Source organism: Capra hircus, chromosome 12 (genome assembly GCF_001704415.2).
Source record: "Capra hircus breed San Clemente chromosome 12, ASM170441v1, whole genome shotgun sequence".
Classification (NCBI taxonomy): Eukaryota; Metazoa; Chordata; class Mammalia; order Artiodactyla; family Bovidae; genus Capra; species Capra hircus.
In genome coordinates this window covers 9,659,037-9,676,708 of record NC_030819.1, presented here as the reverse complement: position 1 = coordinate 9,676,708, position 17,672 = coordinate 9,659,037, and the positions used below count along the sequence as shown (strand labels likewise).

Sequence of the window (17,672 nt, the reverse complement as noted above, 5' to 3'; positions counted from 1 at the left end):
CATACCTTAAAATTTAGCCTCATTACCAAAATATGGCTACTTGAAAGCCTCCATTAGTTTCACAGCATTGTAAATAGTTTAAGTTTTGCTTCTCAATTTATGGTATCTGTACCAAGAAGTTCCCATGAAATCTGGCTTTTTACCCAACAGTGTAAGTTGTGTACATAAATTATAAAATTCAGGACCAACAATTAGTACACAATGACGACCAGACTGACATCCTTTATTGATCACATTGTAACAACTGTTAGATTACTTAAATATGATTTCAGTATCTGATATTGAAAAAACTCGTTTGTCATCACTGATGTTATTTGTTCCCAGAAATTTATATAGGATTTTAATGTTTTATTAGTATGCTCTCAGATAAGAATGAAACAACAATGTGAGGATGTTTTAATTAAGCCACTCTGAAGACAAGATATTGTTGTATTTATTCACTTAAACTCTTTTTCATGAAATGCTAAAAAATTTTTTTCTTAGAAACTTCGTTCTTTTTCTTATTCGACAGAATAATGACCGTAACCGGAATGGACTTTTATAAAACATCAAGGATATAATTTGTACTTAAAACAGCTATTTCAAAAGCAAAGCAAATTGATATGCCAGCAAATATACTTGGCAGAGTAAATTATCATTAAGCATACATTCATTTTTAAAGAAACAAATATGTCTATAATTTTATCATATAATAAAATATAATCTCATCATTATTACAACATTAAATTATGTTGTACTTTATTAATGACCTGATTAGATTTCATTCTTCCCTGATTATTAAATTGTTTGTTTTAATGACTGCATGATTTCATAGAATCCTGTGACTCTTACGTAATATTTTTATTTAAGGTTCTTAAAGTTTTTTTTAAAGCTATTGCTGTAGAAATAAGATTTCTTCTGCAGTGTCTAATAATCTGTATAAAGGAGAAATATCCAATCTTCATTCCATAAGCAGAAAGGGAAAATCTGGGGCTTTTTTTGTTGTTGTTAGAAAGACATTTTGTATTTTTTTTATTTAAACATTTAAAAATGTGGTAATCTAGAGACCCTCAGTGTTCAACTCTGCTTTCTTTTTTACTATACTGGATAAAATATTTTAATTGAAATCCAATTTTCTATTAGTGGTTAGACAAGATGCACCATATTCATCTGAAAGAACAAAAATTAAACGTATTATTGTAAGACATCATTTGATATTAATGTAGTTATAACACCTGCTTCCGTAAGCTCTATGAAAACCGACAGGCCGCTTTTAAAAGAAATCATGGAAGGTGAATTAATGGTACAGAAAAAGCCAAAGACAACTTACAGAATTGGAAAGAATTAACATGTAATTTTTTCTACTTTAATTCAAAATAATTGTTCTAATTTGCAGACATTATCCTTTAAAGTTCCAGCCAAAGCAGTCAATCAGTGAGCTGCCTGGTCAATCCACCTGTAACTAAAAATGAGAGATTTTCTGCACTAAGGTGACATTTCTATAGCATCCAAAACACAATTACTGCCTTTGTTGTATTTGTTCTTCTGTGGTGTTCTGGAAAGGCCTGCCTGATTGTGGTCATTTTCTTTTTAAAAAGTTCTGAACAGAATGAGTTATTTTACATACAGTCTGTAAGGCAGGCATTCGGGAGCCTGGCGCGGCTGAGACATTTTGTTTGAACATCTGTTTGTTGTTTTGTGCTTCCGGTGTTATTAATCTTCTCGTAGGTAAGCAGGTGATACACCCGAACCAAATTGCGGTGGTCCAGGAGCAGTTTTCTCCTTCTGCTGAAAAAATTAAGTGGGCTGAAGAACTGATTGCTGCTTTTAAAGAACATCAACAATTAGGAAAGGTAAATGTGTTAAAATGTCCCGAAACGGTGGGTGAAACTCATGTTTAAAATACTGTGGAGAAGAATGAAAAAATATATATTGTTTGCGTGGTTCTAAAAAAACTCCTATTTGGGGGAGGAGGATTTGTGTGGGCTTAGACGGGGCATCATTCATCAGTGAGAAATTCATTTAAGGTAAATTTGTTGCTCGTTCCTAAATATTTCATTCACTGGCTCCCAAGTTTCCCATTTTATTCTTTTCATAAACTTATACTGGCAGCCTTTGAGAAAATAGAAGTCTGTTTAGTTTTACTCTACAGACCCCAATGCGGCATTCATATGAAAATAATTTTAGATCAAAATGAGAGCAAGTTGTAATGAAATAAACACAGTTTGATCAAATGATTCTTGGGGAGAGAAGAAATAAATTTCAAGTTATTTTAATTGGGGGGGGGGAGTACAAAAATCTCCTCCGGTTTAGTCATTAAGAGTGGGAGGTTGTCTGTGTGTTAGTACCAATTTCTGGACCTGAGATTTGGATCGAATGGAAAGCAAATTAACACTGGAGTACGGTTGTTCGTAATTTAGTGCATCACTGAGCCTCGCGTTTCCTGCTCTGTGGGTTTCTGCTGTGTAAATATTGCAGTGGTGATGCACAATCTGTCTCCACTTTGTGCCAGTAACACTTAAATGAGGTGTCGCCCGAAGGAAGATTTTATGCTAGTTGCAGCATCGTCAGTTAATTATCTTAAAGGTTATTTGCAATAATACCGTTTGCCTCTTTTTAAGGGGATGGGAGGAAAGTTGCCTTTATAAATCCATCCTAGAGGTTATATCTAAACTCGGCCTTGTTACTTACATAAAGAGTGAATTTTTGATGCCTAGGATGCAAAACTACTCAGGGGAGAAAGAGTGTTCAAACATTATAAAGTTTCTAAATGTTAAACAGTAACCCCCGCCTACCAAAAAAGAACAAAGTTGATTTTCAGTGGTGAACCGGTGACATCAATGTGAAACGTGTGGCTTATACTTTTCATTGGAGTAAAAACACCTAAAAATCCCAAGATTTTCAAAACTAGGTAACAATATTAAATGGGTCACTCCCTCTCTCTCATTACCTGCCTTGAATCCCAACCATGCACGCATGCTTGCCCTCACATACTTGTAGGCTCCTCTGTGCACAAACTTGCACTTAAAATCAAAAGGCAGAAAATGTGACACTAGGAACATCCAAATCAGGACTTATACCAATTTCAGGATAAATAGCAACCTTTCGTTTGAAATCAATAATAACCATAAAAAAATTGCAGTTCATAAAAATATTTTTTCTGTATCTTGACCCCCCAGTTCAGTTCCTCCATGAATAAATATATTTATCTAAAGAGAAGAGCCATGTACTTTTACATTTATGTATGCAAAATAACTCCATTCACTGCCCTCTCCTGCCTGCTTGCCTGTGCACACACTGACTAAATGTTCTCTACCTCAGTGTGTACCTTATTCCAGCTAAGGATATGCACCTGATTAAGTACTTCCTCCTGACATAAACTGAGGCAGGATGGGCACCATCAAAACACAGACCAAGTAGAGTTCCATTCTGGGCCAACAATGCCTCCCTTAACTGTCTACACTGGGTTTCACATTGAATAAAATCGAAGGATGCCACTGGTATTATAAGCAGCTAGCGGTGTAGGAGAGGCTTCCCTAAGTTTCAGTAGCCAGCAAACAAAATTCAAACTAGAGATACACTCTTTTACTGGCATTTAAGTTCTTGAATGAAGGGAAAAACAACACTTTTCCATTGTATCATGAAAGTGCTGTTCCCAGGGAAAATTGCCTTAAAGTGTCCTTGCCTTTTGATGATGGCAACTTACGTGTTAAATTATGAACTGTTGGGGTTTTTTTTGTTTTTGTTTTTAAATAAGAAATGCCCTCTTGTTGAGGCATAAGCTTTCACAACATTGTGGTAGCACAGCCTTTCTTAACACAGAACCATAGAAATTAGAGCAGAAGGGAGATTTACTATTAGGTCATTTCTTCCCTGCCTCATTCGTGTAGGTTTGTTTCCTACAGCAAATTCTCCTGGTGCTTTGTCCAGCAAGGTTTAAATGACTCAAGTAATGGGGCTTCCAGTGGGGACATATGGTTATTTTATCCAGTTCGCATGTTTCTTTTGCTTTGCCTATAAATTGACTGGTCACAAAAATTGGGTCTGCCAGGAAGGTGACTCTGGGTCTTGAGGGGTCTTGGGGTTTAAATAATGTAGGTTCTGTTTGTAAAGATTTAGTATAAATAGGTCGCTCAGTTGTATAAACTACTGCTTCCAACAAACATCTAATCTGTTTTATTTCAAATGTAACCCACTGATGAAAACATAAACCCTCGGATATTTTGTCCAAAGCACAGGTGACTCAACGAATGGGAAGCTGATGGTTTGTGTCCTAGGGAGATACTTAAAATTTCTAAAAGATGTTTTTTTTCACCCTTTGATGAAAATTTCATTCAAGTAATGCTTTCAAGTAGAAATGACCCAAGAAGGCAAAATTATGTATCATTGCTTTTCTCTACTTCCTGCTCCTATCTTAAACTATACTTTGCCCTAAGACGAAAGGTATAGCTTAAGTTCACCGTTACTGCTGAGTCATTTGTATTTTCTATAGTAGTAATAATAATAATATTATTAGGAAATTAAAGTTCTACCTTTTTCTCCTCTCCCCTCCAAATAACAAATTTCATGAGAATACTTAGGTCCAAAGTAGATAAATTATTGGGGTTTATCTTTAGTATCATGGGAAATTTTTTAGTTTTTTATTAATTGAAAGTTCTAAGGAAATAAAGTTTGATACCCTTTATCCTAGTGTTGGATAAAAAATACTTTACATTAAAAATAATTTTTAAATAATAAAAAATAATAATCTGCTCATATAATCTGTCACTGTAGGGCAGGTAATGATACTTATGACTGCTTTGTTTAAGGAAACTATTTTCAAGCTAACAAAATTTGTCTGGCATAGTAACAGCTCCCAGCATAAGAATTAGGACTGTAGATTAATATTAGGGACTCATTAAAATCGGTTGGAAGTAATTTAAACATTCCACATACTCTATGCTCTTGTTTTAATTCCCATAAGCTAAAATATTTCTGCTTCAGCTGACATCAGTTCTGAGGTATATATCCACACTATTAATCTAACTTGAGTCTTTCTTCTATCCTTCTAGAAAAATACATTTTGAGATACAATCTGCATATCATTAATTATGTTAGCCTCAAATTATTTGGTGAAATATTTTAGCCAGGATAAATCACTCCCATGTGATTTGTCTTAAATTTATATTTTCTTAAAAGTTTACATCATTTTGATGTCATTTTTCGTAATAATGATTTCAGAACTGAATTTAGTATTGTTTATTTTAAGATATGATTTTAGCAGTTCTTTTGTTATTAGCTAGGAATTATGTATAGTATGAAAATTGGATAATTGAAACCATCTCAAACACATAATTAGTTAATATTAATAGAAACCTTAATTTATATATAAACACATATAACATACATATTTGTACTAAATATACATTCATATCTAAACACAGTGTTAATTTCATCACTTCTTGGGCAAAAATGACAGCTAAAGGAAATAGTCAATTGCTCTTTTAAAATGATGGATAATGCCAGAAAATTCTAATTTAAGAATTTACCATTTCTTTCCAAATAGAGGCTCTTACAGAAAAATATGAAAGTATAGCAGAAGATATTAAGAATAGCAACATGTATTAGGTGAGATCGATTTTTAAAGGTACTTTGCTAGAATATTCATATTTCTGCAGTGTCTGGCTGCCAATATGACTTTGCTACGTTTTCAGTGTTCTAAGCAGTCTGTTTTATTCATATGAAATCTTTAAATGCTTTGTTTGGTTTTTGGAAAGATTTTGTGTAAATTTTTTAGTATTTTTTCTTCATTTGCAAGCTGGCTAAAAACCAAGGAAGGAAAAGTGTCTACCTTTAAAATCTAGGTTCCTTTAGTAATTATAAAGGTCAAAAACAAGGTCACTAGCTGACATAACAACTATAAACAATACATGTGACTGAAACATTCTAACTTCACTCCGGAGAAAGCAATAATTCAGATTAATAGGTTTATATTAATAAGAAAATTCTCTACAGGAATATAAATGGGAACTTATATCTTAATAAAGAAAGAAAAAAGAAAGAGGTATTTTTCCTCATGTAAATCTTTTGATCTAGAAAAATCCAAAGAATAATACCCCCTCCCTAATACTGAAAGAAAGTTATTTTCATAGGTATCTGATTGTGGCTCACACACCTTTCATTTGTGTTTCCAAATGCAGGGCTTTACAAAAGAAATACTGTTTGGTCCAGATGGCCTTCTAGAAGGCTCCCTGAGAGAACTCAGAAGTCTCTCTAGCCAAAAATATTGTTTCCGCTTATTCAAGTGCCAGAAATCCCACTGCCACTCTTTCACGCAGATCAAATAAACCATCCAAAGATTTGGTTGTTGTCTTTGTCAAAGGAAAGAGTTGATTCCACTAATAGACAGCAGTGTGCCCTCCTACACTCATGCACCCCACCACCCACAGCCTTGCCCCATTTATTTGTAAGCAGAAACACTCAAAATCAGAACCGAGTGATTGCCAGTGAAAATGAGAGAGGAAGGGACATCACTCTTCTTTTGAGATGCTTAGTTATTGCATTTCTCCATTTATTTCCTTGTTAATGAAAATCTTTAGAACTATATGCTATACTTTGGACTTTTAAAAAGTCAAATTCTTAGAAAGTTGAGTCTGCCTACAATGACTTTAAGGTTGATCTGATTAACAACAAATTGCATTTAAATCAAGGCAATACAGTTTTACTGCTGATCATATCCTTGTTTCACACAGGTTTAGTGGCAAGTGGCTGGCTTAGTTTTAGAGGATAAGAGATTTTGTATGTAGGTTAAATCTGATGATTTTTCAAGTTGTTTCATCCTTAATTTATAACACATTCCTAAAGATATTTTAATCAAAATACTTCTCTTCTGGCTTATATTTTTCAGGATTTTTTTTTCCTTGCTTAATTTCAATTGAAAACAATGTAATTCTGTTGGATGAAATCTCAGAAAATCTTCTAGTTAAATCCTTTTAGTTTACAACTTAAAAAATACACAGAGAGCCAACAAGGGTTTGGAAGTTACCCAAGGTCACTCACACCCAAGGTGGTGATCCAGCCCTTACCAGAAATCGGGGCTCACTTTGTCACTAAAGATATGAGCAGAATTAACTTAAATCTGGTTTCAATTTGGTCACAATGAATCCGCACGCTAATGACCAAAACTAGATAGAGCTTTAAAAAGTATTCACTCAAAAACAAAATGTGAATTTGATTAGTTCAGATTAGAATCTTTTTCTTCGTCATACGCTCCTTTATTTATTTATTTATTTTTTTCCGCATGAGCAGTAAGTGATGAGAAAAGAAAGAGCACTGGAAATCCATGTAACTTCCCAGCTATTATTCCCCACGTGGCTCCCTCCTTCTCAATTCTGTCTTGGCCTTGTCCACCTGCCCTGCCCTAGAAAGACATCTTGGCTCTGATCACTGCAAACCTCATTCTGTTTTATTAGTCATTCGATCTCCTAAGCTATGTTGGAAACTCTCAGAGCTAGACTGGGGCCTTTGGTAAAGAGGCCCTGTCTGACCCCGAGCTGGGTTTCATCTCACTCAAAGGACAAGTTCCCAAAGTCCTGTTCTCAGTTACACCTGTGGTTGCAGAAATACACCATGCCTTTCAGCTCCTTTAAGAGCAAGAATCAAGCAAGCGCCATGAAAGTGTGGCTTCGCTCTGGGACATCTTTCTCTCTCATTCCCTCTTGCGGGACTTCTCCCTCTCAGGATGTGTGAGTCTGCGTGTGTTTCCGTGTATGTCCTTCCTCTGCCTCCCCTGCTCCCTTTCCGTGGACTCTTTTTGGTTTTCTCTTTTTCTGTATCTCTCTCCCTTCCTTTCTTTCCACGTCATCTCCACCACCCCACCCCTGTCCCCTGCCTTCTCTCCTTCTGCTGATTATAATAGAGAGGTTCCGAGCCTTTGATATTTTGTGGTGCTTATTAAAGAATCCTTTAATTCTTTTTAATATTAAAAGCAGGCAAATGGAGCTTTTATTATACTAAAAAATAGAAAGCAAGAGTTTCTAGAATTCTCTTATTTTTTTTCAAGTTAGTGGACCTCAATGAAAAAAAAAAGTGGGGGCATTTCTTACCACTAACCCAGAGAGTAAAGAATTTTCCCTATTGTACATCCTCCTGCAGCATCTTAGAAATCCGTACATGATACACATTTAGTAAATATTATTTAGCTAGCTGGTTTCTAAATTTCTGACAGTGCTAAAAAGAAATTATTCGTTGTACTGTTTAACAATATATATGATACTGACATTTTTCCCCTTCTAGAAAAATTGAAAGAAAAAATTTTCACTATTTCATCAATTATTATTCATCATTTATATTTTAGTAAATGGTTTAAAATTTAAAGTGCCTTCTAGTTAATGTTAGTTTGTTTAGATGTATTTTCCAAAGAAAGAATAAGCCTACAACATATAAAATAGAAGTTTAAAATTATTAGTCTCAGCTTCAAACTGCTATAAAATGGCCTTCATTCTCTGCTTTTCTCATAGTAATATCAGCTTAAATTTGACATAAAATATTAAATGCAAGGTATTTACATATTTATCTCAGTATTAAAAAATAAAATATTTTCCAACAAGATTTCTAGTTTCAAAAAAATCTGAGCAGTGATAGTTGCAGAATTCTATGTAATTAGTAAAAGTCAACGAATTATATACTTAACAGTGGGTGAACTTTATGGTATGCAAATTATACCTCAATAAAGCTATTTTTAAAAAACAGAAGATAAAGCTTGTTGCCTACATTTAGTGGGTTCTGAGAAGAATCTTAGAAACAGAAGGTGTCTTTGGTCTCCCTGTCTGTCTGTGAAGTAAAGAGGCTCTGGTCCACGGAGACACTCCATCTGGGCAAGTAGACAGCTCAGGACAGGTCACGTATTAAGATAATTGACCCAAACATTCACCTCAGCTCTCCTCCCTACTGTTCAGCCACCTCTACCTTCCCTTCCAAATTCATCTTCCAGATCTTCTGCTAATTCTTTACTTCACCAGTTTCGTAAAACTATGGGCAGAGTCTCAGATTAATCTTACCAATGTCCAACACATGTGTGTTTCTACTTCCTGTATAGAGCTCAAGCTAAATGATTTCATGCTTCCTTATTAAGAAGCAAGATGTTAATGATAATCTTCATTTTACATCCACTCAGTTCCCATGTTCCAAAGAATCTCCTCGTTTTATGCTGTACCTTTCCTTTTCCTGCTTACCAGCTACTGAAAACTGTACCATTTGACCAAAGCCTCAGGCTTATATGCTTAGAAATCCAACTGTTTCACTTTGGTAGGTAGTTTTCCATGTGGTATATGCTTGGCCTGATTTTGGCTCCCAACTCCTGGTCACCTGCCTTTGATTAGAACCTCCTCCAGCAGATATTCTAAGTTTCTTTTTTGTTTTTTAATTCTTTAAAATGCATTTGTTTTCAAATACGGGTGCTGTGTCAAATACATAGCACCTCTCAGTCTCATTACTTACTGGGACAAATCAATCTGTGATTTATAAGAGTTTAGAGGGAACAGGAAGCTTTGGGGAGGAGGGAGTCACCCTCTACTCATACATCTCCTAGAACGCAGATGACTCTCAGAACCCTTAAAGCTAGTATGGAATCTTCAAATCTGGTCATAATCCGATGCTCTGCTCCTCCCCGGCCCTTCCTGGGATAAACCGGATGACACTTTCCCTGACTAACAATGGCAGTAGCAGTGACTGCCGCAGTGTGGTGGCAGTGGGCCTGGAGGTGGACACAGCCACAGGTGGAGGTGACCGCCCTGATGACGGGAGTGGCAGCGGCTCACTGGGGGCAGGTCCCACACACTGAGAGCCTGTCTAGTGATGTACGTCCTTTCATTTAATCCTCACAACAACCCTACAAGGGGAAGGATCATCATCCCCATTTTACAGATGAAGACATCAAGGCTCAGATCACTCAAAGCTAGGAAAAGGCAGAGCCTAGATTCACACTCAGGTTGAAGGGCTTCCCTGGTGGTTCAGTGCTTAAGAATCCACTTGCCAATGCAGGGGAGCCGGGTTTGATCCCTGGGTCAGGAAGATCCCCTGAAGAAGGGAATGGCAATCCACAACAGTGTTCTTGCCTGGAGGATCCCATGGACAGAGGAACCTGGGGGGCTGGCTATGGTTCATAGGGTCACATAGAGTCAGACATGACTGAAGCGACTTAGCGCGCACACACTGCCAGTACAGGGAACACAGATTCAACCCCTGATCGGGGAAGATCCCACATGCTGCTGCAAGGCAACTAAGCCCATGGGCCACAGCTACTGAAGCCTACATGCTCTACAGCCAGGGCCCCGAAACTTGAGAGTCGCCTCTGCTGGGGGCAAGTAGAGAAGCCCCCACACTGCAAGGAAGAGGCTGTGTGCTGCAACACAGACCCAGTGGAGAAAAAAATGAAAATCCAGGAGGAGTTGAGCAGACAGCCCATATTCCTAGCCACCGCCCCAGGTGAGAGAGGCCTGAGAAGCAGGTCCCTTCTCTTCGTGTGCACTTGTGCATGGCTGTTTGTTTCAGCCGCAGGCTCCCGAGTTCCACTGAGAATGTGCTCGCCCGGGGAGCTGCCCATTTCTGTTAGGTGGAAAATCACAGAAGGGCCGCTTGAATGGACGACCCGCACGCCCTCTTGGGCAGCACTGACCTGGCTGTGGACCTGCAGTGGGCGCGTACAGACCCCTTCATCCCACTCTCCAAGGAGGGTTCTGTGCTCTTCAAGCCAGACAGCTCCAGGGGAAAAGACAGGAGGGAGGCTGGGCGGGCTAAGAACGGAGCTTCTCCAGGCTTTCCCACCATTTAGAACACAGAAGATAAACCTGACAGGCTGCCCAGGGTGCAGGATTCCCAGCTCCGGACACCCCCTCTGAGGCCAGGCTCCGAGGCAGGGGCAGAAGGGATCCTCTTGCAGCAGTTCCACAGGCCTGAATGGTCACTGTATTCCCCGATCAGGCACAAAATGAACCCCCTTCAAATATTGCAACTGTTAACATTCTTACGAATTATTTAAAGGGCCTCCCGATCAAAGGCTAAGGAACATCACCCATCAGCATCTCGGTGCCAGCAGTAATGACCGATCAGCCCAATGTGAATTGCCCATGTTGATTGACTTCAGTTGAGCTTTTAGAAATTTCAGGTGGAGATACATGAGCATCTGCAAATTCTCTGGTCATAGGAGTAAATGGCCATTGAATTTTAATTCAAAATATTAAGATACCTATCAAATGAGCACTCCAACTTAAAGTGTTTTAAAAAAGAAAAACATGTTTTCTATTTCCCAGGTCTTCAATAGTATTCTTTTATTGTCCCTGGCAGTTTTAGAAGATGTTTATCCATAACACAAAGGGTTACTGATATTCAGAAGCACATACAGGGATCAAATGTCACCTCCTTTAATCCTTCTTACAAATGCTTCAGGTATTTTGAGGACTTAAAATGTCATTCACATTTTTATTATTGAATTTTTTTCTCACTGAAAATATCCTTTGGTGTTTCTGCCGTCATAATAATTATTTTTAAGAGCTTCCAAGTGGGAACTCTGAATGAAAGCATATTGTATTTCAGTTGTTCCCAAGTCAGTTATTAAAATCATGTTTTCACATATTTGTTTATCTGGACCTTCTCTGTATAGCATTAATCTTTTCAGCCTCATTTCAAGTAATGATATCTCTGAAATAACAGTTTAGGCATTTTTTATGTCACATCTAAATAAAATTTTAAAATACAGTATATGTAAAATAATATATATTAAATTTTTGGATATTAATTTTTATAATCCTCTTAAGTACCATAGTTACCAGTCATAATTTGAAGTATACTGATTAGCAGGAAGAGTTTGAGATTTGGGGTGAAAAACCCTAGATTCTAGTCCTGTCCTACTCATGTGAAAGTGTTAGTCACCCAGACTCTTTGTGACCCCATGGACTGTAACCCCCCAGGCTCCTCTGTCCATGGAATTCTCCGGGCAAGAATACTGGAGTGGGTTGCCATTCCCTTCTCCAGGGATCCTCCTGACCCAGAGGGAATCTGGGTCTCCTGCATTGCAGGCAGATTGTTTACCATCTGAGCTATCAGGGAGTTCCTTTAAAAAGATATGTATTTTTTACAGATACAAAGATTTACCTTTGTATCTGTAAATCAAATTGTTGGATCCCCAGACTACCCTAGAACAGAGGAAAAATAACTCAGAATAAAGGAAAAAACAAGTGCTTTAACTTCCTCCCCTTGGGGTCCAGGGATGAGTGAGTCTCGGGTCTGCCAGAGCAGGCAGTGAGAACAGAGGGAGTCCTGTGGGTTGCAGTCTCGCTGCATCAAGCGGAGACTGAGTCCCATGTGCTTTGTCCTGGGGGAAGTCTGTTATCCCTCTTCCGATGGCTTTCACTGATGTGAGAGTAGGCTCTGGTTCCTCAGGCCCTGGAGAAACCCCTTCATCAGTAGACTGAGCCAGTAGCTCATACTGCGGTCCTTCATATCGGTTGATCTGTTGAGTCCCTGGCGACCAGAGGCACAGGGAGCAGAGGACACAGAAGGCCAGCCCCACTCTCACGTCGGGATGCACTGCTCCATTCCCCCGCCCTTCTCTTGACCTTCAGTGGGCATCCCTAACCTTCCAAAGCTGACCTTCAAAGTTCCGGTTCCCCCAGAGCCCTTCCCAGGCCAAACCACCCCATTTGATGGCTCTTTCGGTAGCTTCTAATCCCTTAAGCACCACTTACAGATGGACTCACTTGCACTTTTAACCGTTAAGTCATTTGCAAGAGTTAACCTGACCCCAACCCAGCATCGCGCATTTGTTTCGGTCTATCCCTGTGTCCTACTGGAGGCTCAGCCAACTCACCAGGGAGTATGACCAGGCCAGGGAATGATCACATGGAACAGACACTTGCAGATAAAGGGCAGCAGAAAGGTAGGGTTGATCCTGTCTTCCCAAGTCTTTCTCCCCTCCGTCGCTCAGCTCGGGCCCCACAGAAGAGCCAACCTCCACTCAAGACCTTGTTTTGGATGCTGGGGATTCAAAGATATAGGAGCCCCTGTCTTCAAGGGCTTCTCAGTGAGAAAAAAGGCAGTGTAAACAAATAATTACAGTAGAGCGTGCCGCTGCTGGTGCTAAGTTGCTTCAGTCATGTCCAACCCTGTGCGACCCAATAGACGGCAGCCCACCAGGCTCCTCTGTCCCTGGGATTCTCCAGGCAAGAACACTGGAGTGGGTGGCCATTTCCTTTTCCATAGTAGATCGTGACAAAGGTTATGATGAGAGGGGGTGTGAGGGAAGGAAGGAGAGAAATGAGCCCAACCAGGGAAGTCTAGAAATGCTTCACAGACATAACATCTTTCTGTCATCTTGAAGTATAAGCAGCAGTTTGCCGGTCAGATAGGGAAAGGACCATCAGATCAGAGCAGAGCCTGCGTGTGCATGTGCATGTGTGTGCATGTGTGCGTGTGCGTGTGTGTGTGTGTGTGTGTGTGTGTGTGTGTGGACTGGCAGGAGACAAAGCCGAGAGCAGAGGCAGGGTGTGGTCTTATCACAGGGAGCCTTGGGCTCCCTGCTAAGGAGGTTGCACTTGATTCTGTAAGTCCAAAGGGAGACAAAGTAAGGCTTAAGGAGGATCTGATATCCTAGAAAAATAACCTCATGGTCCCAGTTAGGAAGACGCAGCTCTCCTGTGAATACCCCAGCACTCTCTCAGTGAGACCCCTGCTAGCCAGCCTGGGGGCTGACAGCCTCCTCACTGAACTTCGGGTGCCTGGTGAAAGAGAAAGTGATGTTGCTCAGTCGTGTCCGACTCTTTGCGACCCCATGGACTGTAGCCTATCAGGCTCCTCTGTCCATGGGATTTTCCAGGCAAGAGTGCTGGAGTGGATTGCCATTTCCTTCTCCAAGGGATCTTCCCAACCCAGGAATCAAACCCGGGTCTCCAGCATTGCAGGCAGACGCTGTTACCGTCTGAGCCACCAGGGAAGCCATCCTTACCCATTAACCAAATTGTGAGGGGACCCAGGCCATCCTAGGACCTGTCCAAGGACTCCAAGTGTGATAGGATAAAAGCTGGGGAAGAAAGAAGGAAACGGTGCCCATCAGAGTCTGTGAGAGCTTCGTTTCCCCCGTCGAGAGGTAAAACAGCTAAGTTTGGGAATAAGGAAGAGCTGTGTGATGGGACGTCAGGGCTGGGCCCAAGAGATTTTAGCAAGAAGAGGACACAAGTAAGACCACAAATTCCATAGTGGTCAACGCTGACTAAAAGTTCTAGGAATTCACTAGGAACGGTAGTGAGGTAAATAATTCACTGGGCATAAGACTTAGCCTACCATAGAAGGCATCACAGCATTGTAGAGCAACTAAGCTCCAATAAAAGCTAATTTAAAATAAGAGACAGCATCATAGAGGAAAAAAAAGAGAATGTTACTCTGAAAAAAGGACTATAACAACGGTGCTCAAATATTATTATTAATTCTGACATAAGCAACGCCATCATGGGAATGTGCCAAAGAGAACTCCCTGAATGCCTGAAGAAGGTATTGGAAAATACAGTGAGTAGGAAGAGAAGAAGATTCATTTATGGATGCTAGAAAATTACTCTTTTAGTACTCCAGAGGAAAAAAACCTGCAAGAGCTAAGTGCCACAAATGCAAAATATATGACTATTTCCCATGCATATGACTACTGCTGTCAGGGTCATCGTCACCCGTCCTTTTGCCATCAAACTGTAAGTCAGATTCTCCCTGCTTGAAGAACATCAGGATCTGATAACATTCGTGTTACTTGAATGCCTATCTCACCACCATGCAATGACCCAGATGTTAGAAAACCTACGGCCCAATAAATAATTGTTTCCCTTCCTATGCAGATAACTATGCTAAGGTGATACTGCTCTTCACTGGCAGGAGACTGAAGCCGTCTACATGGGTATAGAAAGATGTGCCAAAGTGGCTGACTAGTGATTTATTGCAACAAATAACTCAATAGGTAATGGCTGAACAAAAGCTGTTGTGCACGGAGGCCCCATGGCAGCTCTAGGGGCAAATGCATGGCACTGGGGGGAAACGTTAGGGGGAATCAGTAGGTACACAGCATCGTGTCTAAGTCAGCAGCACAAACTGGCAGATGTGGTCCTGACCGGGGAGAAAGGCAGCCTTTCCAGGCCTCCCATCTCTTTGCTCACCACACTGGCTTTTCTCTAATTCTTGTTGCATTGTATGGCACCTGCGTCTCTTGCGAGCAAAGATGGAGTTGTACCCATGTCAAAGCCAGCCTAACTATTGCTACCCAGGAGAGCTAAAACATGGAGCTTCTCAAACTTCAGTGAGCTATTCAAATCATCAGAGGGCTCCCTGCCAATGCCCGGACCTTCTGCATGAAACCTCATTGGATGGAGCCCAAGAATCTGCATTTAACAAGTGGCCTCCCCACCAGATGATTCTGATTTGGGTGGCCAGGCAACCCACCCAGAGAACAATCCACAAATGTGGGCCTGGAGCTCACACTTTGCATCAAATAGAGCTAGGTGTTATCCCAGTTCTGTACTTAAGAGCTACAGGGCAGACTCATAGAAGTTTCTTTGTGCCTCAGTTTCCTCAGTTATAATATGGGGATGGATACATCCTCATAGAATCAGAGTGGCCAGGGGATGGAGGAAGGGTAATGGGGAGTAGCTGTCTGATGGGACTGGGTTTCACTTTTGCAAGATGAAGACGTTCTCAAGGTCTGTTGCACAGCAGAATGAATCAACTTCACACTATCAGCTCACACACTTAAAAACGGTTAAGATGGTGAACTTAACGTTATTTGTTTTTACTACAATTGAAAAGAAAAAGGAAAACAATTTGTTAATGGGCGTGGGTCATCGTATCTACCTCACGAGGTTGTTGCAAGCATTTCAGGAAATAAAGCATGTCAAGGGCCCGGCACAGTCCGGGGCTAGGAACTGCTCAGGAAATTAGAGCTGTTATTGTTGCTGTACCGAATCACTGGTGGCTCAGATGATAAAGCATCTGCCTGCAATGCAGGAGATCCGGGTTCGATCCCTGGGTCAGGAAGATCCCCCTGGAGAAGGAAATGGCAACCCACTCCAGTTCTTGCCTGGAAAATCCCATGGACGGAGGAGCCTGGTGGGCCACAGTCCATGGGGGCGCAAGAGTTTGACGCGACTTCACTTTCCCTTTCTTTCTTTCTTTCTTGTTGCTGTAGTGATGGTTATTAAGGTTTTTAACCGAGAATGTTGTTCAGTTGCTAAATCATGCCTTTCCCTTGGCGAACCCATGAACTGCAGCACGCCAGGTTACTATGAATGACTTAATACTTAAAGGCATTTTAAAAAATTTAATTAATTTTTTTAATGAAGGATAATTGCTTCACAGAATCTTGTTGTTTTCTGTCAAACCTCAACATTAATCAGCTTTAGGGACACATATAACCCCTCCCTTTTGAACCTCCCTCCCACCTCCTGCCCCATCCCACCCCTCTAGGTTGATACACGACCCCTGTTTGAGTTTCCTGAGCCATATAGCAAATTCCTGTTGGCTCTCTATTTTACAGATGGTAATGTAAGTTTCCGTGTTACTCTTTCCATACGTCTCACCCTCTCCTCCCCTCTCCCCATGTCCATAAGTCTATTCTTTATGTCTGTTTCTCCATTGCTGCCCTGTAAATAAATTCTTCAGTACCATTTTTCTAGATTCTGTATATATGCATTAGACTACGATGTTTATCTTTCTCTTTCTGACTCTTAAAAGGCATTTTTAAACCAAATTATAGCCCAACTCTTCAAGCTGATGGAAGTTCCCTCTTCTTCTGTGTATGCATTTATTTATAGCTGTGCTGGATCTGTGCAGGCTTTTCTCTAGTTGGGGCAAGTGGGGCACCTCTAGCTGTGGTGCTCGGGGCTTGTCATTGTGGTGGCTTCTCGTTGCAGAGCTTTCAGCAGTCGCGGCAAGCGGGCTCAGTAGTTGCAGCTCCTGGGCTGTACAGCACAGGCTCGGTAGTTGTGACGCTTGGATTTAGTTGCTCCTTGGCACGTAGGATCTTCCCAGATCAGGGACTGAGCCCATGTCTCCTGCACTGGCGGGCTGATTCTCCACCACTGAGCCACCAGGGAGGCCCTACCGCTTCTTTCCAGAATGGGCCACCAATTTCCCAGAAACACATTGAGCTGTGAAACCAAAACCTATCTGTAACCAGTCACTCATTAAGGAATGTTTCAGACCCTCCCCACAAATGCAAATAGCTTTTGACAGTCCTCAGTTTTCTGAATCTTGACCAGCAGACTGTTCAACTTTACTTGTAGCTCCCTGTGTTAAAAAACCAACCTTGGGCTTCTCTGGCAGTCCAGTGGTTAAGATTCCACACTTCCACTGTATGAGGCACAGGTTCAATCGCTGGTGAGGGAACTAAGATCCCACGTGCCTGCCCAGTATGCTCAAAAAACCAAAACAAAAGATCAACTATATTCTAGGTTGATACATGAAAGCAGGAGGCTATTGATACTAGGAAGCCTGATTCTTCACACTAAAAGAACAAAAATGTTAACTTTTGTTTTCCAGCTTAAGCTTAACAAAGGAAGTCAAGCAAAATCCACCACCATAAAAGAAAGAAATCATCTCCCTGTCTTGAAACTCTACGTGAAATATTTTGCATCTCTGATGTGCACGTGGAATTCAAAGCAGATTCAGGGAACATGGCGTAGACCAAA

General features: G+C 40.5%; 1 protein-coding gene across 6 annotated transcripts in view; it reads left to right on the top strand.

The window, feature by feature from the left end:
- The window catches only part of CLYBL (citrate lyase beta like), a 233,645-nt gene that overhangs the window by 202,086 nt on the left and 13,887 nt on the right, over positions 1-17,672 (top strand). For all 6 annotated transcript variants that reach the window (XR_001918925.1, XM_018056399.1, XM_018056397.1 and 3 more), the window contains one exon: positions 1,708-1,832. Coding sequence is in view for 5 of the 6 variants with exons in the window: in XM_018056399.1 (XP_017911888.1) it covers positions 1,708-1,832 (125 nt within the window). In the remaining variant the exon portion in view is untranslated. The remainder of the gene's footprint in view (positions 1-1,707; positions 1,833-17,672) is intronic.